The sequence below is a fragment of the Mastigoproctus giganteus genome, chromosome 6, assembly GCF_048544385.1.
Source record: "Mastigoproctus giganteus isolate SK-2022 chromosome 6, ASM4854438v1, whole genome shotgun sequence".
Lineage (NCBI taxonomy): Eukaryota > Metazoa > Arthropoda > Arachnida > Uropygi > Thelyphonidae > Mastigoproctus > Mastigoproctus giganteus.
The window spans coordinates 158117719-158145217 of record NC_143580.1 but is presented as its reverse complement, the minus strand read 5'-3'; the positions used below and the strand labels follow the sequence as shown (position 1 = coordinate 158145217).

Genomic DNA, 27499 nt, shown 5'->3' with positions numbered 1-27499 from the left:
CCACATATCCCGGAGCAATATGGCCTTAGTTGCTAATGCTCCTAAAAACCAAATAACAAACAAACATAACAAAGTTGGCCAACAACTTGGTTGCACAAAAATGCCTTGCTTTCTGTTCAAGAGGGATAATTGAACAAGAAGTGAATATTAGGAAAGGAAAGTGTGGCCACCCAAACAATTTTTAATACCAGATTCAAAGAACATTAAAGAAGAGCCAGCATCTGTAACTACTATTCCACATGAACAATTGTTATTTGAATTGGAGAAATATGGCATCGGAAAGTTATTACTATGAATAAAGGGATGGTTAAGTGGTGGGGGAGAGGGAGAGAGAGCGGTTATAAATGGCATCTGCCACTCATAGACTAATGTGCTTTCTGCAGAGTTTGGTGTTGGGCCCTCTTACTGTTTTTAATATTTATTAACGATATTGAAGTAGGTATTTCTTGTTTGACATGAGGATTTGATTCTGAAACTTTACTTTTTGCATTTGCATTCTGTAAAAGTGATAAAAATGTAATTTACCCTTATGTGTTTTGTAATGAAATCTTAATTAACTTGTATTGATATCAGCAGTTGTATTATATGTTACCAGAACTTCAAATGCTAGGAAAAACTCAAGAACATATTTGAAATCAGCATGCAAAACTGTTTTAGAATGTGTTTACAGCTTTGATGAAAAAAAGTTTAATTTTGTTGACCAGAATTATTTGGCACATTTAGAAAAATAAACTATTGTTTTTGTTAATTAAACAAATAACCTTTCAGAACTCAGACGTTCTTATTAGAAAATGAATATGTGAGGGAACCCAAAAGGATTAGATTAATATGCTGCATAGAATTTTGCTTTATGTACACACCAGAAAAATTCCAGAATTTTCAAATTTAGCCCTATCTCATGGCTTTTCCTCAACATCACCTCATGTTAAATAAAGCTTCAGATTGCCTTTGCTAAATATATCAGTGTCAATATGTACAATAATGTTAATTTTTGTTCTCTTAACCCGTCCTTGAATATTCATGCATAAGTACATTTTTTTCGTGTAAGGGATGAAAGGAGTATGAACACATACCATACATTTTAAAGATTCTTTCAATACATTATCAGATTGTCAGTACGCAGGACTAAATCAGACACACTCTAGCATTGAATCTAGCATTTAAGTACTTTGTGAATTCCGTGATTTAATTGCTTTGAGGGTATGATATTTTTTTAAGCACTCAAATTCGTCCATTTATATGGTAAATTTCGATTTAAAATCTATTACATAACAGATATAGCCAATAAAGTATGTTGCAAGACTAGATGGTGGCTTTTGCTAGGAGCTTGCATTTTCTCTACTGTCATCATCCTGCATTATAATCATCCCAGTAATGGAAAGAGTCCTCTGACATGAGTACTGCTTCTTCTGACCAGAGAACAACGTTGAATAGATAAAGTAATAATTGTCCTCAAAATTTTGCATTGGACAGTATTATCCATTAATGGAAATCCATCACTAAATACAAGCTATCTGTATTCATTAATAGATTTTCTTTTTCAATAAAGTGTGGACTATGTAACATATCATTTCACCATCTATTGTAAGCTTCCCTGTGGATTTTCTGTCTACAGATCAACATGGTATTAACAATATTTTCTCTCTGCAGGATTGAAGGCCTTCTACATTTTTCCTTGCCATTGACTGAACCTGTAATTTCAGACTTCACATGACAATTCTTAATAGTGTTGGGGCTGCATTGTGTCTGTCATCTCCTTTTTGCTTTCAGTTGTGGGTTTCCATGAGAGGCTAAACACTTTGTATGTTATTGCAATTTGTTAATGCTTGGATATTTAAATTGCCATCCATTCTTTACCTGAAAAACATAGTGGCGATTTAGAAGCTTTATATCAGTGGCAAAGTTATATATCTTTTTTGCCTCAAATTAGAGTGAAATAAAACTAGAGTCACTTATATGATGCCCTGTAGTGGGGCGGTTTTTAGGTGTGTTAGCATATATGTGAAATGTGCTAATGTAATTTTGCACAGTAATCCTGGGTATAACCTCCATGCACAAGTACATGGTGGGTGACGACCCGGTGTGAACCAACGTAAGCAGGGGTCGAGGTGTGGCACCCACACCACATGGAGGAACGCCGCCCCTCTATATTACCAGGCAGTACTAGGTGGTAGATCAACCGGTGAAATACCACCACTTTGCTTATTGGAGGCTTGAAGTGGTGGAACCCATGTTTAGTCTCTAGAACTAAGGTCCGGCCAACCCTTCCCTATCTCTTCCATCATGCAGTATGATTGATGACTTTTGAGGTTATGATGAATGTCGTGGCGAGATCTAATATTCCTTACATTTCGAGGGTACAGCTCTAAAACGGTGTTTGCACGCCGGCCGCTAGTTAGTACACCGGACCAAACCTATTGGTAACTCTCTAGGAGGCTTCCAGATCAGCTAGTGTATAATCTTGCTACCTCTACTCTGCCAGATAGTGACTGGAGGGAGTCCGAGTAGTGTGTATGCGGGGAGCATTGTCGAAGCCACGTTATGTCAAGGATCTGGGTATATTCTTACTACATGTACGCCATATCCAAAAATTTCATTACTTCATACAGCATGTCCCACCCACTTTTTCTTACTATTGAATACACCATGAATTGTCAAACTAATAGAGCAAGCTTATCTGCGAAAAGATCTAAACCTCCCAAGCACTTCCTAATTCATTTCACAAATATACGTGGTCTCAATTCTAATCTCGACGATGTCCATTTCCATTTGCAGTCTTCCAAACCCCATGTACTTTTTCTGACAGAATCTCAGTTATCGGTCGATTCAACTATTGCTCATCTCAGATGTCCAAATTATTCGCTGTATGATTCCTTTCGCCTCAAAGGTGGTACTTGTGCATATGTCCGTTCTGATATTCCCTGTCAGAGACTTGGCAATTTGGAATCTCCTCTCTTTGATTTTCTCTGGCTTAAAATCTCTCTACCTCATTGTGTCAAATTCATCTGTTGTCTCTACCGTTCTCCCAACTCCACTAATCACTTGGAGCTCTTTGACTTCCTCTCTTTGCAACTTGACTTTCTCCAGTCCAACTTTCCTAAGAGTGAGGTAATTTTCCTTGGTGATTGTAATGTTCACAACTCCAGCTGGCTTCCGTTTTCTAGTCACACCGACCCAGCAGGTCGAGATGCTGAGGATTTTGCAATTACTGATGACCTAGCACAGATTGTTCATTTACCTACAAGAATACAGGACAATCCTAATCATACAGCCAATACGCTTGATCTTTTTCTCACAAACAACCCTTCTAAGTACAAGGTCGAAGTGAGAGGTCCTTTAGGCACTTCAGATCGCAACTTGGTGATTGTCTCTTCTCCAATGGAACCTTTATCTCATGGCTATTCCCAACCTCGTGTTGTTTGGCATTACAAGAATGCAAAATGGGATGACCTGCGAGACTTCTTTTCTTCTTTTCCTTGGTCGGATTACTGTTTCAAAACTTCTGATGTCAACGTTTGCTCAGATCGTGTCAGTGAAATTATTCTTGCAGAAATGGAATCTTTTATCCCACACTCCACTTTAAAATCTCGTCCTTTATCTAAACCTTGGTTTTCCAATAAATGTGCTAAGGATGTCCAAGAGAAGAATGTTGCATATTGTAATTGGCTTGTTTCTAATTCTTCAGTTTCATTTTCTGCCTACACCAAAGCTCACAAAAATTGTAAAGCAGTTATTAATAAGTCCAAATTAGAGTCTGAACAGGCTAAGAGTAGAAAACTTGCTTCTTGCCCTAATGGTAGCCGAGCATTCTGGTCTCTTGCCAAAGCTATTGGCCTCAACTTTTGCCCATCTCTGCTCCCACCTCTGTCCAAACCAGATGGTTCTGTTGTCACTTTAGCGAAGGATAAAGCTGAGCTGCTAGCATCCCATTTTTCTTCCAGCTCATGTATTAATGATCTTGGAAAAACACCTCCCACCATTCCTAATATGCCCCATTCAATGCCTACTGTGGTCTTCTGTCAAAAGGATATCAGAAGGATTTTGATGAATCTTGATGCTAAGAAAGCTCCAGGTGCCTGATGGTATTTCTCCACTAGTTCTCAAAACCTGTGCTCCTGAACTTACGCCTATTCTTTGCCGCCTTTTTTCACTTTCTTATTCAAAAGGTGTTTTTCCTTCTGCTTGGAAATTTGCTCATATCCAGCCAGTTCCTAAAAAGGGTGACAAATTCCTCCCATCCAATTATCGTCCCATTGCAATTACTTCTACTCTTTCGGGGGCTCACATCTGGTGAGTATGGGCTTGGCACACCCAGGGTCCTGAGCTGGATATCATCATTCTTCTCTTTCTTGGTGATTCCCTTCTACTTTTCTCTTCTCTCTCTCTCTCTCTCTCTGCACTTCCGTAGCCAGGTGGGAAGGAGCAGCAGTGCGTAGCACACGCTTCTTGATTAGACCGGGGTTCGAACCTGTCACCACCAAATACGGAGGATGCGGAAAGGTTAGAAAATGACCACCGCATATTCCGGAGCAATATGGCCTTAGTTGCTAATGCTCCTAAAAACCAAATAACAACTCTCTCTCTCTCTCTCTCTCTCTCTCTCTCTCTCTCTCTCTCTCTCTCTCTCTCTCTCTCTCAGGGTAACTTAGGAATTTTTTTTTTTTTTTTTTTTGGCTGGTGCTGCATAAGCCTCAGGCTTCCTTGCACCATATAGCTAATAATAATAATAATAATAAAGTAATGGAGAAATCAATTAACCACCAACTCTTAAACTACCTAGAAACCTTCCGTCTGATCAACGATCGCCAATATGGATTCCGTCAGTGTTGATCAACTGGTGATATTCTGGCTTATGTTACCCATTTATGGACTAATTCAATGGAAAGGTTCGGTGAAACACAAGTAGTTGCTCTTGACATCTCAAAGGCTTTTGATCGTGTTTGGCATAAAGGTCTTCTAAACAAGCTTCCATCTTATGGTTTGCCAACTGTTTTTAGTAATTGGTTATCCAGTTTTCTCTCTGATCGCTCACCGAGGGTGATGGTAGATGGCTCTCTGTTTTCTAACTTCTCCACTAATGCCGGTGTCCCCCAAGGTTCAGTTCTTTCCCCCACTCTTTTCCTCTTGTATATCAATGACCTTCTTCCACGGGCTAGCCGAGTGGGTAAAGTACCTGCCCGGCAACCCAAAGGTCACGGGTTCGATTCCCGCCTCGGGCTTGGATCAAAGTACTGCAAAAACCTTGGGAGGTGCAATATGGCCACAGAAGCCGATGCGCCAACAACTACCAAATCAATCAATCAATCAATCGACCTTCTTCCATTGACTGGAAATCCTATCCATAGTTTTGCCAATGATAGCACATTGCATTCAACTTTCCATTTTGAGAAACCTTGTCCTGCTCAATCAGCTTCAACTTCTTGAAAATCTGCTGCCAATTCCTTAAATGCTGATCTTCAGGTAATTCTCCAGTGGGGCAAAGACAACTTAGTTGATTTCAACCCCCCTTCTAAAACTCAGTCTTGTCTTATATCTCGCAAAAAGGACTCTTCTACTCCTATGCTTATCTTTAGTGACACTGCGATTTCTAGGCAAAATGATATATCTCTTTTGGGGATTACTCTGACTTCTAATCTCTCTTGGCACAAGCACATTACAAATATTACTTCCTTTGCATCTAAAAAACTTGGTTTTCTCTTTCGCTATAGGCGTTACTTTTCTTCCAAACAGCTGCTCACTCTGTATAAATCGCAAATCCGCCCTGCAATGGAATATTGTTCCCACATCTGGGGTGGTGCCCCCAAAACCTCTCTTAGGCTTCTTGATTCCATTCAGAAGAGGGCAGTTAGGTTAATTAACGATTCATCTCTAACAGAGTCTCTCCACTTGCTTTCTCATAGACGCACTGTTTCTGCTGCATGCCTCTTCTACAGATACTTCCATGGGCACTGTTCTTCTGAATTGGCTTCTATAATTCCCGCTCTCTCTTTCAAAACAATCCAAACACGTGCCGCCACAATCCAACAACCATTTACTGTCCAACTTCAAACCCACAGAACCAACTTTTCATCTTCCTCATTTATTCATTCAACTGCCGTTTTCTGGAACAACCTTCCTTCATACGTATTTCCTGAAAATTACAATCTACAGAAGTTCAAGTCGAATGTCAACAAATATCTTCTTTCGTCTTCTCAACCTCCAACCCAAGCATGGTACTAAGTACTATAGGTTCTAATACCTCTTGTGTTTTGGGGTTCACATAAAAAAAAAAAAAAAAAAATATTTGGGCCATTTAAGGAGATATGTTAAGCTATCCCAAATTTCATTAAAATCAGACAATCAAAATCCAGTAATTATTATTTCTTTGTCCATGCATGTTATAACTTGACTCTAAGTGGATGGATTTTCATGAAATTTTATATTTTGCTCTGTTAGAACAATTTGTCAAGTCTTCCCAAATTTCATTAAAACTGGACTGGGAGAAATTCTGACATTATTATTCACTTTTTCATATATATCACATAGGCTATCCAAATACTGTATATTGTAGCTGAAACACTGGATATTATGTTTGTTGCCATGTGCTCATTGGAGCAATGTAGTGGTTATGCAGAAAAGAAATTTTTTTGGTTCATGCATAAACGTTGTTGCTTTTTTTATTTTTATATATATATATATAAATCTGAATTTTTACAATTTGCTAATGTGCTTCAAATATAATGCACTACATACATTAAATTACTTTTTTTTTTTCTTTCAATTGTTTTATTAAAATGCAGTGATTTTCTATTTTTCGTGCCGATAAAATTCAAGCAATTTTTAATAAAACCTCCCAGTTATAAAATTTTTACTGCCTAATTTTATGTTTAGTTTATAGAAGTAATTACATTGACAATGGCTTCCAATTGGAGTTAGCATTAGCAGAGGCATACGATGCAAGAAAGCAAGCTTGTGCAGCATCAGCCAAAAAAAAAAAAAAAAAAAACCCCTTCCCATTTCACTCATCTATTCACTGCAAATGCCTGTCCAGCTCAGCCTTAAATTTATTTAAGCTATCAACTTCCATAACAAGAGATGGAGTCTGTTCCAGCAATCAACTATCCGCTGGCTAAAAGCAAATTTCTGCCATCTATTCTACAACTGTCTTTCCTCAGTTTAAATCTATGCCCCTTCAGGTCTTTAATCTGAGCAAGAGGAAGAATCCCATCAGCATTGAGCTTTCTCAACTCATTCAAGGCCTTATATACCTCAATATGATCACCTTTCACATGTGCCTATTCTCCAGGCGCTGCTTAAGGTCTTAAGTATATAAGTAAGGTCTTAAGGTCTTAGCTAGGCTTAAGTTCTGCAAATTGCAGAACTTAGACTATCTTGGTAAGAGCACCCCTTTGTTCCCTTTACCAATCTTGTTGCCCCTTTTTTGTACTCGTTCTAGCAACTCTACATCCTTCCTAAAATGACGTCTCCAGGCCTGTACACAGTATTCAAGGTGTGGCCTGACCATTGCCTTGTACAACGAGATAATCATCTCCTTGTCCCTGCTAGCAAAATTCCTATATATCATTGACAAAACTCCATGACTGGCAGCCCATCTGCACTGCTCAGCAAACTTCATATCTGACTGCACAATTACCCCCAGGTCTTTTTCACTCTCCACCTCCCTGATGTAGTACCACACAGTTGGTACATTTCTCTTGGGTTACTGCTACCTATATACAGTACTTAGGATTTGTGAATGTTAAACTTCAGTTAACACTTCTTAGCCCATTTGCCAAACTTATTTAAATCCAGTTGCAGTAGCATACTGTCTTTACTGTCATTAATTACCCTGCCAGCCTTTGTATCATCTGCAAACTTGGACATTTAGCCTGATATACCCTCAATATCATTGATGAATACATAAAACGACAATAGGCCCAGCACTGAACCCTGGGGAACTCCACTAATAACATTAGTCCATAAAGAGCGGTGTCCATTGATTACCACTCTCTGTCGTCTCCCACTCAACCATCCCTTTATCCTTTATAGCAACTTTCCCTTAATGCCATACCACTCCAATTTGTACAGCAGTCTTCCGTGTGCAACAGTATCAAAAGCTTTCCTTGAAATACAAGTATATAAACTTTTGAAAACTTAAATTGTTCTCAGAATTTACTTAGTACATTCATGAGATATGTCTGAGAATGGCTCAAAATATGTAAATATTGCATATGTCAGTTATTCTGAGTCACATGCAAGGACTTTTCAGGGGAAAAAATTACTGTATTTTGAGAGCTTTCAATAAGAACCATATTTGAAGTGTCTAAAAGATATGTACATGCTCTGACATGCCCACTGCTTCTTCTGGCCAGAAAACATTTTGAACAGTTATTCTTTATTTCTTCTTACCTGAAAGGCTGTAGCAATTCAGGCTACATTTCTTAAAGTTTTAATGAAACTAAATAAGTTAATGTTTCTTTGTCTACATAAAAAGTTTACATTAGACTAATTCTTATGTTATTAATTCTTTAAAAAACTTAGCTTAATTATGAATCAAGAATTAAATTCATCAGATTTGTAATTTCTTTTCCTGAATTGGAGGGACATCATTTTTTTCCTAATTTTGCTCGTGTAATTGTTTGGAGTGAATCATTTTAATCATGATCATTTAAACTGACAACTGCATCAGAGATGTATGCTCTTCAGTAATCTTAGCATACTAACTGTTTGGACCTCGGACCCTTTTCTTTCCACCCTGGTACTTTCACCACTACTTTATACAGACTTCTGATAAGAGTTCAAATTCAAGTCTTAAATATGATTCCAAACATAAAGCAATAAGTATCGCTTTGTTTGTATTTAAGAATAGATTTCGTAATTTATTGGTATTCATATTTATTTGCCATTCTATTTTATCTCTCCATTTCTTTAACTCTATCTTGAGTTACTAATTCTCTGCATCTGTATAAATTGTCTTCAACTTAATTGCAGTGCTACCCCTTGAATGGATGGATAATTAATTGTATCTGTTACAGTGAACTCCAAAAGCAAAACTTGCTGTTATATTATGCTGCAAAGATAAAATCAATACCTGACCATCTGATATGGACAATCCTAGATGAATCAAGTTTGAAAAATACAGGGTTGTTAAAATTAAAGTATCCCTATGTAGAGGGCTCTGTAGTGAGTTTGAAGGCTCGTACTGAAGAGAAATTTGGACAACAGGTACAATAAAGAATGCGCTCACAATTTATTGGAAAAAAAAATGAGTTACAAAGTTTGTCACTATATGGTACTGTGGCAATACAAATCACTTGAACAGCATTACAGTTATTCAGTGTGCCCTCCATTTTGGTCAACAACAGTTTCCATTCGAAGAACAGCATTTTCTACAGCACAAGTAACATGTCAACTGGAATAACCAACACATGACGTCTAATGCTGTCCTTCATATCTGCCAGAGTTTGCCATCCTTTCCAATACACCTGGTTCTTCAAAAACTCCCCACAACCAGAAGTCGTATCTGGTGAAGTCTGGTGATCGGGGTGGCCAAGATGTCTGGAAACAGTGGCTGATGACCCGTTCGTCTGTAAAGTGTTGCCTTAGCAATCTTTGGACACAATGGTGGATGTGGGGTGGTGCACCATCTTGCATGAATATGGTATCTTGAAGGCACCCATGTTGTTGCAGCTCCGGTATTGTGAAATTTGCCAACATTTCATAATATCGCTGTCCAGTGATGGAACAGATGCGGGGTCCAGTCAGTGTTACCTGTTCAAAAAAATATGGCCTAATTGTGAATGTGGCCATAAATCCACACCACACTGTCACTTTTGGAAAATGCAACAGGACCTCTTGGATAACTTGAGAGTTTTCTGCCCAAATGTGACAGTTGTGTGTATTCACTTGTTCATTTAAGCAGAAGTGGGCTTCATCACTCCAAAGGATGTTCCATGGCCAAGTGATATCCACTGTCATTCGCGCCAGAAACTGAAGTGTGTATGTGAAACGAATATCTGCATCACCATGCTTTAGCTGCTGTAGCATGTGCATCTTGTAAGGATAGTAACACAACACCTGACGCATTACTAGACTTACAGTGGAATACGGCACGTCCACTTCGCGAGAAACAGCTGGCACACATGGAGATTGACTTGATAAATCCACAACAGCCATCTTCAACACAAGAGGAGTCCACTCGTTTTCGACCTCTACCTGGTTGAACACCAAGATGTCCTGTTGCTTCAAATTTTGCAATCATTTTGCGGACAGCACAAACAGTCCATGCCTTATGCGCTTCTGATGTCAGAATTCTCTGATAGCCGCAGCTGCATTGTTGCTGTTCTGATAGAACAGCTTACTAATAGCACCTTTTCCTGCAATGTCGTTGGCATTGCTGCTGTAGTGCAGGCAAACATCTACTGTATGATTTTGAAGAGACTGCTTTGCTTTTATACAGTACAGTAGAGCTGAGTAGTGGCATTGTGGCAATAACTTACGTTATTTGCATAATCGTAACTAAGATAGTTACGTGCCATACAGAGACAAATTCTGTAACTAATTTTTTTTTTCCAATGAATGGCAAGCGCATTCTTTATTGTACCTGTTGTCCAAATTTCTCTTCAGTACAGGCCTTAGAACTTGCTCCAGAGCCCTTTACATAGGGATACTTTAATTTTAACAACCCTGTATATATAGAGCACATCCAAATACCAATAAACCTGCAGGCATATATATAAAAGACCTAATCCAGCAACGTAATTTAAATCTCAATCAGATAGCAGTTTCTCCTAAAGTTTCATATCCACCTTGGAATACCAACCAAACAATATGCAATCTCCATATGTATAATTGGAACAAGGATTCTTTACGTAATCAAAATTTCCAGCAACTTCATGCAGCCTACAAAGCTCATGCAATGCAATTTTACCCTGATATACACACAGAGGGTTCCAAAACAGAAACCAAAATAGGAATAGCAGCCAAGTTCCCTAATGCCATCATCTCCCAACTGAGTGCAGCATTTATACAGCAGAACTGGAGGCTATACAACTAGCCATGAACCAACATCTTTATTTAGCATTAGCATTAATTTAAGCATATGATGCAAGAGAGCAAGCTTATATAGCATCAGCCAAAAAAAAAAAAAAAAAAACATCCTTCCCATTTCACTCATCCGGTCACTTCAAATGTTTGTCTAGTTCAGCCTTAAATTTATTTAAGCTATCAACTTCCACTACAACAGATAGAAGTCTGTTCCAGCAATTAGCTACCCACTGACTAATGGCAAACTTCTGGACATCTATTCTACACCTGTCTTTCCTCGATTTGAATCTGTGCCCCCTCAGGTTCTTAATCTGAGCAAGCAGAAGTATCCCATCAGCATTGAGCCTGCTCAAACTATTCAAGACCTTATACACCTCAATCAGATCATCTTGCAGGTGCCTAGTCTCCAGATGCTGCAACTTGTAGAACTTAAGTCTCTCTTGGTAAGAGCACCCCTTTGTTCCTCTCACCAATCTTGTTGCCCTTCTCTGTACTCAACATTATAATTTTCAAAGATCCTGCAAGCCTTAAAGAATAATACCAGAAATGCCCATCTAACTGTATAGCAAATCCAAATGTATTTTAGCAAAACAAAATCAAAACAGTTTCTGCTGGATTCCAGGACATGTTGGAATAGATGGTAATGAACAGTAAGACCAAGCAGCAAAACAAGTGAAAAGCCAGATCAGTAAAATCATAAAATACCATATCTAGACTATAAAATTACAAGAAATAGCGGCAAAAAACAGGGGCAGGAGCAAGCCAGTAACAAATTGTTACAGATAAAACCATTGTTACAACAATAGAAAACCAGTAAGAGACCTAACAGACAAGAAGAAGTTATACTGAGCAGATTAAGAATAGGACACACTAATGTTACCCACTCTTACTTGCTCCAAGCTGAATCTCCACTCCAACCCTCTGACTGTCAAACAATGGGGGTGGTTGTGCAGGCAGATATGAAGTTTTCTGAGCAGTGCAGACGGGCTGCAAGAGTAGCTCATGGTGTATTGTCAATGATATATAGGAATTTTTCTAGCAGGGATAAGGAGGTGATTATTGCCTTGTATAAGGAAATGGTCAGACCACACCTAGAGTACTGTATACAGGGCTGGAGGCCTCATTTCAAGAAGGATGTAGAGATACTGGAACGAGTACAGAGAAGGGCAACAAGATTAGTGAATGGAACAAAGGGGTGTGCTTACGAAGAAAGGCTTAAGTTTTGCAAATTACGGTGTCTGGGGACTAGGCACCAGCGAGTTGATCTGATAGAGGTGTATAAAGCCTTGAATGGTTTGAGCATGCTCAATGCTGATGGGATTCTTCCTCTTGCTCAGAATAATCACCTGAGAGGGCATAAATTCAAATTGAGAAAAGACAGATGTAGGATAGATGAGGAAATTTGCCTTTAGCCAGAGGGTGGTTGGTGGAATAGACTTCCATCCCTTGTCATGGAAGTTGATAGCCTTAAATAAGTTTAAGGCTCAGCTGGACAGGTATTTCGAACGAACAGAGGGGTGAAGTGGAAGTGGTTATTTTTATTTATTTATTTATTTTTTTTTTTTTTTTGGCTGATGCTGCATAAGCTTGCTTTCTTGCATCAAATGCCTCTACTAATGCTAATGCTAAAGTCCAACCTATCCTACTTTACTGCCCTAACTTTATACGAGAACATGAAATTACATTTTAATCCTTAAAAGCATCAAACACCACTTCATTACGAACTGTATTAGCAAACCTAATATATCCAAAGTTTTCCAGTTTATTTTATGAAACTTATAAATTACTATCATTTAATATAAAAATCGTAACAAAAGACACCAGTGAATAATCCATAAAACTTACATTTTAGTGCACTATAACTATAGAAGCTGATGCACCAGAAAAATACCAAAAATAACCAGCCAACCATCTGTTACAATGATGCTTATAATATTAAAATGGATTATGAATTTTATTATAACCCTCCTTCAGAATAATTATTATTTTCTAGGAACTTATCTTATTTGAAGAAAAAATGGCTTAATTATTTTTAAGTAATTATTTTCTAATAATTTGTAAGCTTTTATTCGCCTAATCTGATTGAATTTTTTTTTTTTTTTGATTTTTTGTTTTTTTGAAAGTATCCTTCCAAGGCACCAGTATGTTCTGCAGATATACCTTACATGTCTTCAAGTTCATGCAAGGTAAGTTAATTCTTTTACACACACGCACGCACGCGTGCGCACACACAGTATGGAGGAAAAAAAGGCGGAAAATGAGGACAGAAGTAGAAATGGAAGAAAAGTGGAAGGATATGTATCTATAAATTTTAAAAAATATTAAATAAAGGGAAAATAAAGCCAAAATTTTAAGCCAATAAATTTAGATGGCACCACCTGACCATGCCGAGGCCAAAAAAAACATGTGAAATATTACCAAAATGATACAATAAATCAACCACAAAATAAAACAAGGAATGAACAAAAACAGATGACCATTGTATGCAATCTTGTCAGAGGGCTGTTGGATACAACAGTGTGAACATTACTCTATTTTGAATGTAATGGAAATTACCGAAATGGCAGTTTGCCAAAGCAATAAAATCACATCTCGGAGGCCCTAATAGGTTCATTTTCTTTATTTGTTTCTTCGCTCGTTTTCTGCTTTTTTTTTTTTTTTTTTTTTTAACCGTGTTGCTTTTATATATTATGCGACATGCTGCTGCATATTGCTTATGCAGCCTCTTACATTTTCTGCATCGATCTCTTTCTTTCTGTCTTTATTATTATTTTTTTTATTAAACATTTTATTTTCATTATTAAACATTATTTATCAGTTTTACACACACACACACACACACACACACACACACACACACACACACACACACACACACATATATATATAAGAAATTAAATAAGGTATATTGAAGAATTGTAAAATGGTTTCTGGACAAAGGACACTGAGTTTTTTGCAGTAAGAACCCAGATAGACCGTAACGAATATATAAAGGTTAAATGAGGGGAGTGGAGATGAGCATAGAATATAAACTTGGAACTATCACTGTTTGTAGTTTATATACAAACAGTGATGTTGGAAATATCATTGGAACTATCACTGAAAGTATACTTATTGTTGTATAACTCATAATTTCAATGTCGTCTTCAGGCATCAACCATTGAAATCACAAAAAAGAGCAATAAGTGAACCTCTGTTTCTAACATGAAATATACAGTGGTGTGGAGGTATGGAAATTTGAAATTGGCAGTTAAAACGATTATGCCTAAACGTACAGATAATGCACGGGAATGGTGATCATATATGACTGACCCAATAGAGGCAGAAAGCAATAAGGAAAAGTTAAATATCAAATGCAAAGAGATAGATATTGAAATATAGAGCATAGCAAAGATAACTCACTGAATCTGACAAAATATGCAGCCATAAGAAACTTTCTGAATCCGACAAAGTATGAAACCAGAAGAACCCTGAAGCCACGTGAATGCATATATAGGCAATTAAATATATGAAGAAGCATTTCCAGGATAAAAAAGAAAATTAATTGGCGTTCAAAGTAGCAATTACTGGGCACTAAACTTTGTGGAGGCAAAAAAAGTTTGGTAAAGGAGGAAAATAGCATCTCAATATTGTGTTTGGTAAACTAATGCCAAAAAAAAAAAAAAAAAAAATAAGGTAGTAGGAAAGTATAGAGTATATGGAATATGAGGGAAATTGGTGGCTCAGGTATATCTTATGTTCTATTCTCATCCCCAATCCTCTCATTTAACCTTTATATACAGGGTGTCTCAAAAATATTGGTACAAATGTTTAGGGGTGGTAGGCAACATCTAAAGGAATGTGAATCGAATAGGAACCTATAATCGGAAACGTTTATGGGTTCCTATTCGATAAACACCTTCCATAATGGGCAGGTGCACCGTCACATTGAAACCAAATATTGTGTCTCACATTTGCTGGAACATCATCAAGTAACCCTGGTAGAACTTGTTCAAGAAAGATCCGATATTTAGCGGAGTTCATGCAGGATGGTAACAGGTATGGGCCGACTAAGCAGTCGCCGACCATACCTGCCCCCACATTTATTGCGAAGCGATGTTGTCCTGCATGGGGGCGCACACCGTGTGGGTTGTCATGAGCCCACACATGAGCATTATGCTGATTGAATAAGCCTCATCCGTGAACAAAACATAGGCTGGAAAATTCAAGTCTTGAACACTTTCTTGGAGAAACCACTGCGCAAAAGCCACACGTGAGGATGATCTTGGGGAGCAGTAACTGAACCCTTTGGAGATGAAAGGGGTGTAAGGAATCGTCGTGCCAGACACGCTGTACACTGCAACAAGACACTCCTAAGGCAGAGGCAACGGCACGTGTGCTGGTAGTAGGATTATTCTGGACGGCATTCAACACACTTTCTTCCATGGCGGGAGTTCGCGTCGAATGTGGTCTGCCTGCACTACTCCTGTTACCTCTAAATGACCCATAATCGCACAAATTTTGATGCACATGCACAAACAAACGGTGGTCTGATACATGTCTGTCTGGGAAGCCTTCTCCGTAAATTTATTGAGCTGCTCGTCCATTGCCCTCCGCTAATCCATACACTAGGTGCATGTCTGCCAGCTCACAGTTCGTATATTGATGCATGCTCTTCATGTGTCGACTACTGCTTGAATGAGTAAACCAGAAATTTTTCCTCTCATGAACTGATGATGCCGTGTAGCAACTTACGGTGACGTTTCGGGTTATGGGTTCCTATGCGATTCACATTCCTTTAGATGTTACCCACCTACCCTAAATATTTGTACCAATATTTTTGAGACACCATGTGTGTGTATATATATATATATATATATATTATTCTTTTGTATTATCATTCTATTGTGGTTTAATCCGTCTTTTGTGCATCGTTAATGCCATTGTTTTTTGCCATGTTGGCCAATTGAACATTATACGTGCCAGTGTATATTCGTTTCCAATAGTTCGATTTTCTTAAATACCGGTGTTTTTTACATATAGGTATTATTGTTAATACGATACTGGTCTTTAAGCTAGCCTTATCTCGGTTATCTTAATTTCCCATGGCCTATACATTTAGGATTTAGAAGCTTATTGCGTATTGCTAAAGAAATTTTCATGATAATTATTGATGAAAAATTTTTTTTTATATATCTGTAGCAATAGGCAATTATCAATACTATTTTATAACTATATAATATTATTTATACATTTTTATACATTTTTGTATTACATCACGTGGACGTCAATCCCCTACTTCATCGGGGGCTTTGAGTGGATTGACGGCCCATTTGATGTAATGCATTTTTTTTTTTTTTTTTTTTTTACTTACTCGTTTCTGTTTGTATCTAACAGGCATAAAACAAATGTAAAAATAATGTAAATAAATGGAATTTAATCCACTAGTTAACACAAACCACAGAAAGTTAACATAAATTCATCGAACCAACAACAAACCACCATAATAGGCATTCGCTTGAAAATCGGGGACTTTGGCCAATGCGCCATCAGCACACAGTGAAATGTTAATACGACTGCGCCATAAAAATAGCCATCCATAAAAACAAATTAAAGGCGGTAAATTCCCTTTTCGACTCTACGACCTCCACTGGAACACATCAAGTAAGTAGTGGTATTGCAATATAAAATACTAACCCGTTGGGTTTTGTGTATTCTATCACAGTTGCTGTAGAGATTATAAAAAATTAATTTAATTCATAATTAATACTAATTTAACTAACAACAATTAAGAAGAATAATATAAACATAAGTCCAAAAAATTTTTAAAAAGAACCTCAGAATCTAGAATTAAATAAAATAGCAAAGCTGTGATAGATACAAACAGAAACAAGTAAGTAAAAAATGCATTACATCCAATGGGCCGTCAATCCACTCAAAGCCCCCGATGAAGTAGGGGATTGACGTCCACGTGATGTAATACAAAAATGTATAAAAATGTATAAATAATATTATATAGTTATAAAATAGTATTGATAATTGCCTATTGCTACAGATATTTAAAAAAAAAAATTTTTCATCAATAATTATCATGAAAATTTCTTTAGCAATACGCAATAAGCTTCTAAATCCTAAATGTATAGGCCATGGGAAATTAAGATAACCGAGATAAGGCTAGCTTAAAGACCAGTATTGTATTAACAATAATACCTATATGTAAAAAACACCAGTATTTAAGAAAATCGAACTATTGGAAACGAGTATACACACACATACACACACACACACACACACACACACACACACACACACACACACACACACACACACACACACACACACACACACACACACACACACACACACACATATGCAGACCCAGGGTTTGATAAAAAGTTCAATGTTCAAAGTTCATTTAAAATAATTCAGATCTTGTAACATTTGAATGCAAAAGCATTAGCTAAAAGATTGTTAGTGGGGCTAAGAACAATATCTATCTTTTGAGTATGTGTACATCAAGTTTTAACTTGTTGTTATGTGCAGGTCTAGTGGAAAGTTGCTTTGAGTGAATACTTGTTTTTTAGGTGCATTCACACACACACATATATATGCACTTATTGTCTCAAACATGTCCATCCATCTGCATTTAACAGAGGGACTCCCAGTGGATGGATTATTATGAAATTGTATATTTCATTCATGTAGAAAGATTTGTCAAGCCATCTCAAATATCATTAAAATCAGGCGAAAAGAAATCTGGCAGCAGTTATTATTCCTTTTTTTCCATACAAATCATAGGGAAAAAAGAAATTTGCAAATTAAATTTTTAATTAAATTAATTTGTAGTTTACAAAATTAACTTAATTAATTAAATTAATAGGATCACTTGTGAACATATATATATATTAAAAGTATATGGGAAAGAGAAATAAATATTATACAGTTGTAATAAAAAATTTATGTTCTGCTACACTTTTTTTTTTTTTTTTGTTATAACAACAAAAAAATTTGTGAAAGGAACTAATAAATTTTTATAGACTTTCTTATTAGTTGAAATGCTTTGTCAATAAATTTTCTTCATAGTCCATATTAGAAAAAATTTAACTCATTGTGTCTGGATCCATTTTGGACATAAAAGTAATAAAATATCCAGTATAGATTTATAATGACACTTATTTCCTGTTATTAATTATTACAGAATACTTTCTTATTATTAGAGAATGTGAAGAAAGGTTTATTTGGAATAGCAAAACTAAAATATCAGACATCTCTAGAGGAATGTTTTGTAGGAAAACAAAGGTAGAGAAAAAAATTGAAATAATTACTTTATATACAAACTATTGACTGATGTTCAGATTACAGTAGAAGCCCTCTTATCCAATGTGATTGGAACCATTAGTTGATCAGTTAATCAAAAAACTGGGTTAAAGTGGAGAATCATGCAAAAGTATATATACATACTTTCACAATATTATTTTCACTTAAAACATATACATGTACATTTATTTACATACAATCACTAATTTTCATTCATTTAGATGATGAAATGTGAATTTTACAGCATTAGTCCCTACAATTTGTTGCAATTTGCAAAATGGAATCCTTTTTCGGTAAGGCATGCCTGCTGTTTTTTTGCTCACCAATCTTGTGGAATTTCTCTATTCTCGTTCCAGCAGCTCACATCCTTCCTGAAATGAGGCCTCCAGACCTGTTGCAGCACTCCAGATGTGGACTCCCCATTGCCTTATACAGTGAGATAATCACGTCCTTATCCTTGCTAACAAAAATTCCCGTTTATCATTAACAAAACCCCACGAGCTGTCCTGTCCTGTCCTGGCCTGTCTGCATTGCTCAGAGAACTTCATATCTGACTGCATAGTTACCCCCAGATCTTCATTTTCCACTACCCATAGTACCAAACAGTTGGTATGTTACTCTACAGTTACTACCACCCATATGCAGTACTTTGCATTTATCAATGTTAAATTTCAATTGCCATTTCTCAGCCCATCTGCCTAACTTTTCTAGATCCTGTTGCAGTAGCATACTGCTATTAACCACCCTGTAAACTTTTATATCAACTATAAACCTTGGCATTAAGCCTGATTTGCCTTCATCAATATCATTGATAAACATAGAAAACAACAATGGGCCCAACACCAAATGCTGGGAGACTCCATTAATAACATTAGTCCATGAAGAGCTCCATTGATTACCATGCACTGTTTTCTCCTGCCAGTGGCATATCCAGGTATCATCATAAGGGTGGAGGGGACAGGCGGCCAGGTGTTTGAATTTTTTTTTTTTTTTTTTAGATAGACCCAGGAACATTTATACACACACGTTTTATTGATTATTGTTTTATTGATTGATCAATGTTTTAGTGATTATTATCTTTATTTGAATATTAGGAAAGCATGTGAATAATAATATGAATCACAAAAAATGACAATAATATATTATTTCCAAACATTTGGCAATAGAACACAAACTATGAACAAACAAGCTTATGAAATGCACATGTGCATATAAGAAAATTATAAAAGGAAAGAATAATAGAAGTACGTGCAGAGACAGATTTACAGTGCAGTTTCAGTTTAAGGGTGTCCCTCACTTGCACGGGCCCCTTCAAAGCCCTGGTAGGGGCCCTATCAATATGTTCTCATGGCCATATGGTTTTGTAAGATGTGAAAAAGTAAGATATTTTAACCACCACTGTCTCTTTCCATTCCGACTTCCCCTCCATCACACTGTTGTTTTGGGTGGCGTTGGATTCATGGGCACTGGCAGGATATTTTGCAAGGTGGTGCATGTGCAAATAAATTTTTGTTCACCAAATTTTGGGAAAAAAATGCATTATTTTAATTAAGTTTGACTGATTTACATGTACAGCTGAGCTAATGTTTTGTGATTGGCAGGAGAAAGGACTTGTATTGTTTTAATGTTTCATTAAATTACTTAGATATCCAAAGGTGGCACACTTATTATTATTATTGCCAGCCATATAGTGCAAGGAAGCCTGGTGCTTACACAGCACCAGCCAAAAAAAAATTCCAAGTTACCCTGAGAGAGGGAGAGAGAAGTAGAAGGAAATCACCAAGAAAGAGAAGAATGATGATATCCAGCTCAGGACCCTGGGGTGAGCCAAGCCCATACTCACCAGATGTGAGCTCCTGCACTTGCACCACCTTTGGACTTCGAATGTCCATGGTGCAAGATGGTGCACTTTGCACCACCTTGCACTATGCTGCTGGCACTCATGGTCTGAGCGACCATCAGCTTTAAAAAATATACAAAGAAATTTTGCAATCTTTTTCTTAAAGAGGGCCCACAAAACCTCCATTCCTCTTGCACAGCTATGAAAAATGCTGTGCTGCTTTTTACCGTTGCATGTTCTGTATCGCCAATTTTCTTGAAAGGCAGTACTCTGATGCTGAAAACTTAAGGTCTCTTCGGCTTTCTTGTGATTCGTTTGTATTACGATGCCTTTCAATATCACTTAATTCGGCTGTCAGCATGCATATACAAAAACATTTTAAATAATCATCATCTAATTTGCAGAGCCATTTTTTAGATTTAACAATGTTGAGCCATTGATTAATATATAGTCAACACTTTTGTGTTGAGTATATTTTTTGCTCATTTTCAAAAAGTGGCAAAATTACACTGTTCTGAATAGGTTTAACAGTGTTGACGAAAACAAACTTGCCCTTTTTCGTTTGTGATGATTCAATTACTTTGGGTAGGTAACTAATTTTTTTTTTTTCATTTATGAATTTTCATATTAAACTGTAGTGTGTATGTATATGAAAATTCATAAATGAAAAAAAAAAAAATTAGTTACCTACCCAAAGTAATTGAATCATCACAAACGAAAAAGGGCAAGTTTGTTTTCGTCAACACTGTTAAACCTATTCAGAACAGTGGTTTGCATGCAGAAATAGTTTAAGTTACTGCATCTTTGTTCTGGGCAGTCTACTCCAGTAATTCAAAAAGTGAACCAGCATAAAGTGACCATCTGTGTTAGGAAAATTAGACCATCGCATTTCAAAGAAAGGAAGTTGAAAAGTTCTGAGTGATGGTGGAAATTCCTATTATAATATTTTTCCCTGATCTGTAAATGATGCAGCCATGAATTTTCAATAAAAAAAAAAAAAAAAAAAAAAATATACTGACATCAGAGTAATAAAATTAGAAACCGTTCTCTCTAATTGTTTGGGACGTCATGGACCATTCATAATTTGTGATGTAAACTTATGAAAACTGGAATTATAAATATGCTTACCTGAAGGCCATCGAAGTCGAGTGATCAAGTTCGAGGGTGCATCTTGAGTGACCTGGGTTCAAGCCATCAGATCGCCTTGCAGGTGCCTAGTCTCCAGAAGCTTTCTTCGTAAGAGCACCCATTTGTTCCCCTCCACAGTCTTGATGCCCTTCTCTGTACTCATTCTATCAACTCTACATCCTTCCTAAAATGAGGCTTTCAGATCTGATGTATGCAGTACTCAAGATGTGGCCTGACCATTTCCTTATACAAGGGGATAATCACCTCCCTATCCCTGTTCAGAAAATTCCTTTATATCATTGACAAGACCCCATGACCTACTCTGGCTGATTGTCTGCAGTGCTTAGAAAAATTTCATATCTGACTACACAGTTACCCCTAGATCTCTTTCATTCTCCACTACTCTGAATGAAACACCCCCCCCCCCCAGTTGGTACATTTCTGTGGGGTTACTGCTACCCATATACAGTACTTTAACTGCTATACGTGGACTAATGTTATTAGTGGTGTCCCTCAGGTTTCAGTTTGGACCCATTGTTGTTTTGTATCGATTGATTACCAATCTCTGTCTTCTCCCACTCAACCCTCATTTTGTCCATTGCAGCAACTTACCCTTAATGCCATACTGCTCTAATCTGTACAGTACTTTAACATGTGCAACAGTATCAAAAGCTTTCCTGAAATCCAGGTATATGATATTAAAATTGTTTTTTTTTTTTTTTTTTTTTTGCATCCAGTTCCTTTGTGACCACATCATAGTATCCAATCAAATTGGTCAGACAAGAACTTCCTCCTTAACAAACCTATGTCATGTCTGAATTATTACTGCTGTCCTGTCTAGATAATCCTGCAATGCTTCTTTAACCAGTGACTCCATTATTTTCCTGGAACAGAAGTCAAACTAACAGGTGCGTAAATACTTGTTTCACCTTTTGATCCCCTTTGTGAATTGGAGATACATTTACACATCTCCAGTCTGTGAGGACTTCCCCTGAGTCCAAGATGCTCTCGTAATTATGGCTAAGGGTTTGCTTACTTCCTTTGCCACCTCCTTTAATATAATTGGATAGATTCCCATCTACCCCAGGTGCCTTTCTTGTGTTTAACTTCAACAATTCTCCTCCACTTTTCTCTTAGTGATTATAAAATAATTTATCGCCCTGTTAGAGTTTGGTAAACATCTGGCCCTCTCCTCCTTGAATAACCCTCCATGTGTGAATGTAGATGCAAAATACTCATTTAGTTTGGCAGCTATCTGTGAATGATCATCTTCAGTCCAGCCATTGATATCAAGGGGACCAATCTGATTCATCCCCTTCCTTTTAGAGTTTATATAATTAAAGAAGTCTTTTGCTGTTTTTGTTTGCATCCTTTGCCAAAGAGTTCTCATAATCTGCCTTCGCTAGCCTAACGTCCTTTGTGACTTGTTTACAGACTATCTTGTATCTACCATAGGCTTCTGTGTCGCCTGACAATTTATGTGCATCCCATGTATTTTTATTCTCTGCCACGGGTCTCATTAGTTCATCTAACATCCATTTGGGGCTAATCCTAAAACAGTATTTCTTAGTTGGAACAGAAAGCTTAGTAGCTTCCAAAATTACTTCCTTGAATGCTTCCCATTTAGTATTTGCAATTGATAACATCATCATTTAATCCCACTGTATAGAACTTAAAAAATCTCTGAGACCACTGTAGTCACCTCTACGAAAGCAAAACCGTTTTTTTTATTCCTGATAGTAGTTACACCTTTAAGTAAATCCTGCATCGGTACACTCTGATCACTGCCTGCTAGTGGATCCTTTATCTGTAAATTCTTAATGCATGAATAATCACTGCTGATAATCAGATCAAGAGTGTTACTCCCTCTTGTTGCCACTCTAACATGCTGCTGTAGAAAACAATCATCCAATAAATCCACAAAAGCCTTGCTAGTGTGCGACTGACCAACTCACAAGTTCCAGTCTATATCTGGGAAGTTAAAATCTCCCATTATAAAACACTCTGATTTACTGGCCCACTATTTCTCTGCATAATTATTCATTGTACTCATCAGAGTCATTAGGCCTATAACAAGCTCCTACCCTCATTTTTGCTTTCTCAGTGCTTATGTTACAGCAAACTGACTCAGCATTGCACTGTCCATCCATGCCAAATGGGTGCACTTCCTTAGATTTTATATGTTTGTTAACTAACAGCATAACCCCTCCTCCCTTCCTTTACACATTGTATTCCCAAAATTCCTATTCTACACTGCTTATATCCGTGTGGCACCATGTCTCTGATATCCCTACAATATCCGTTTTTGAAGTCTTGACCAGCACTTCAAATTCATCAAATTTATTAACTATACCCCTAGCATTGATGTACATGCAAGTATAACACGCACCTGTTCTTAGTCACTCTAGCACAGCCCATGTATTTATTTGTTTCATGACCCCCAGCAGTTCCTGAAATCCCCAGCAGTGTTATTTCAGAGCTGCTGCTCATGCCAATAGAAGTTGTGCAAGAATCATTTCCACCTCTTTCTGTGGCTGCTGTTAATCTTTTAGCCTATGAATCCCTCCAAGCTATCAGTTTTCTGACCCACCTAACATTGCCTTGATAGCATCAGCAAATATTCTTGCACCCATTCTATTTACGTGTATCCCATCCCTGGTGAAGCAATCTCTCTCCAAAACAACAACAAACAACAACCTGGATAAGGGAGTCACGTGCCGAGGCATTGAGTCCACTAGTTCATGAAAGCACAAAGCACACTGAGAAAAATTCTACCTCATCAACCCTGCACAATCTCTCCAGTGTCGATTCAAGTGACAAGGCTCTTGTCATATAATCCCTCCTATTGTGTCTGGGCAGGATTGCAGACAGTTTCAAATCTAACCCTAACTCACAACTTTTTTGCACCTGTCGTGCATCTGTCATGTCAATAAGGAACTCTTCAGGTAGGTGGGCCGTTGGTAATGGTCTGGGGCATGTTCAGCTGGCACATATTGGGACCTCTGGTACATCTTGGCACATCTCTGAATGATTCAGGTTACATTTCTCTCCTTAAAGGCCATCTGCATGGTCCTCACGCACCCATAGGGCAATGGACTCTTCCAGCAGGACACTGTGCCTCGCCGCAGTGACTAGAACATGAGCATTCCACAGATTTTACCACTGGAATGGACTCCCCCATTCACCAGACATGAACCTTGTGGAGCATCTTGGGATGCTGTGAAAAGGTCCATTCAAGCTTTGGATCCCCCTTCCCCCAAGGAATGCGACAGAATTAGGGATAGCTGTGCAGCAAGCATGGATGGAAATATCTGTGGAACGCTTTCATGAACTAGTGGACTCAATGCCTCGGCACGTGACTCCCTTATCCAGGTTGTTGTTTGTTGTTGTTTTGGTTTTTAGGAGCATTAGCAACTAAGGCCATATTGCTCCGGGAATATGCGGTGGTCATTCCCTGACCTCTCCGCATCCTCCGTATTTGGTGGTGACGGGCTCGAACCCTGATCTAATCAAGAAGCGTGTGCTACGCACTGTTGCTCCTTCCCACCTGGCTATGGAGGCGCCAACTTATCCAGGCAAAGGGTTCTCCTACCCATTACTAGTTACGTATCCATGATACTGTCTACTCAGTATATATAGTTTGAACTCCTATAGTCATGTAGGTGTTAGATTATTTTTGTATTTAGATAAGTATTTGGAATGGCTTAATATTCAGCTAGCTTTTGCTATCGGTATTTTGGTGGGAACCTTGTAACTTTCGTTGGGTAGCTTTAATATAATTTCACTAGTGGTTAAACGTTTTGTAAGCAATATGATTTCTACAAATTATTTGGAGAGATACAGCTTAATGTTCAGAAAGCCTTTGGTATCAATATATATTTGCGAGAATTTCATAATTTTCCTTCGGTAGCTTAAATTTAAGTTTTGTCATTTGATTAATTTCTGTAATATTTTGTTAACATAAATTCTGTTATGTATTGTAGACTTAAATTTTGTAACCTCTCTAAAGTTTAAATTTTGCTTAAATTATGGTTGCTATGATGTGTACTAACAATACAAAGTCCAGGAGATTGGGATTCGAACGGATATGCCTGCATCCATTTATGGTGTGAGTTGCTACTTCATTTGTATAGCCTATGGCATGTATTGTGAGGCTGATCTAGTAGACAGACCTAGCTCGTCTAGCGATTCATTCCTTTGCAACTGATGTAAGGAGCATACTGATCTCAAATTACAACTTGGTACGTTACAAGAAAAAATTGTCACTAAAGAAAGAAGTTCCCTAGAAACCCTTCTAGTGCACTTCTTTCTATTGACCTGCCAAGTGAAGCACCCCAATTCAGGTCCTAAAAAAAGAATAGTCAAGTGTAGACTGCTCTGGTTGAAGGTGATCTGTTTTTATTGGGAGACTGTTGCCATCTGTTGATGGCATATACCCTATAGTTTTGAAGGAGACATGAGGAAGTATATTGAATCATTGAGGTTAATTATGAGGGCGTCTTTGGACTGAGGGGAGATTCCTTCGGATTGGAGAAGAGCCAATATATTTTGCCAGTACATAAAGCAGTTCCAAGAGTGCAGTTGATAACTACAGACTGGTCAGTTTCACTTCAGTGGTAAGAAAAATCTTAGAGGCAATGCTTAAGAGAGCAATCCAAAGACATTTAGGTAGATATGGCATTCTGAAGGACACACAATATGACTTTGTTAACAGAAAATGATGCTTAATTAACTTAGTAGGCTATTTTGACACATGAGCTGGATTTATGGAACAGTTTCAACATAGGTTATTTGGATTTTAGCATAGCATTTGACTTGGTCCCTAATGAGAAGATACTGTATAAGATTGAACAGGTTAGGATTACCAGTAAGATTCTAAGATGGATTGCTGGGTGGCTAAAGGGCAGACGGTTGTGATTAATGGATATTCTTTAGAATGGTGTAACGTCAGGAGTAGGGTCCCTCAAGGATTGGTTCTTGGCTCTCATTTTCATAAGTGACATCAATGAAGAGATAGAATGCATGACGTCAAAATTTGCAGATGACTTAAAGATTGGCAGAGTCATTAATGATCAGTGCTGAGCAGTGCCCATTCAGAATGACTTGAACAGACTTCAAAGATGGTCAGAGAAGTGGCAGCTTATTTTAATGCTGCTAAATGCACACTTGGGGAATAGTAACCCACGAATCAATTATACACTTGGCGAGGTTGAATTAAAAGTAGTGGAGGAAAGTTATCTGAGAGTTACAATATGGGCAGATATGAAGTTTTCTGAACAGTGTAAACAGGCGGCTAGGAAAGCCCATGGTGTCCTTTCGATGATTGATAAAATGTTATCCTGTAGTGATAGGAATGTCATAATCCCACTGTATAAGGCAATTGTAAGACGATGATTAGAATACTGTTTTCAAGTATGGAGACCTAGTCTAAAAAAAGATATTGAGCTTCTTGAAAGAGTTCAGAGATGAGAAACTTGAATAGTGAGATTGGCAGGAGGACGACCATATGAGGTAAGATTCCCATTATGTGGGCTACAGCGCTTGGAAACCATGCGCTTCAGAGTTGAGCTGATTGAGGTTTATAAGGCTCTGAGAGGAATCAGTAAATGAATGAAGGTGGACTTCTCACTGTTATAAAGAATTTCAGAACTAATGGTCAAAAATTCAAATTTCAGGGGTTCAACATATTTAACCATTAATTCAATCTGATCAACACGAATCCCTCTGAAGGTTTGCCATTAATTGATTTCAATCTTTCTAAAACTCAGTCCTGTCTTATATCTCGCAAAACGGATTCTGCTACTCCTATGCTTATCTTTGGTGACACTCCAATTTCTTTGCAAGATGATATATCTCTTTTGGGGATTACCCTGACTTCTAATCTCTCTTGGCACAAACACATTTACAAATATTGCTTCCTCTGCATCTAAAAACTTGGTTTTTCTCTTTCACTCTAAGTATTACTTTTCTTCCTAACAGCTGTTCACTTTGTGCAAATCACAAATCTGCCGTACCATGGAATATTGTTCCCACATCTGGAACAATGCTCCCAAAACCTCTCTCAGGCTGCTAGATTAGATTCAGAGGAGGGCAGTTAGGTTAATTAATGACTCATCTCTAATAGTCTCTCCACTCGCTGTCTCATAGACTTGCTGTTTCTGCTGCATGCCTTTTCTACCTATACTTCCATGGGCACTGTTCTTCTGAATG

General features: G+C 37.6%; 1 protein-coding gene across 1 annotated transcript in view; it reads left to right on the top strand.

The window, feature by feature from the left end:
- Positions 1 to 27499, top strand: part of Fancl (E3 ubiquitin-protein ligase Fancl) — a 202065-nt gene that overhangs the window by 53346 nt on the left and 121220 nt on the right. Inside the window, exon 5 of the mRNA XM_090375427.1 lies at positions 13149 to 13211. Coding sequence (XP_090231553.1) covers positions 13149 to 13211 — 63 coding nt within the window. The remainder of the gene's footprint in view (positions 1 to 13148; positions 13212 to 27499) is intronic.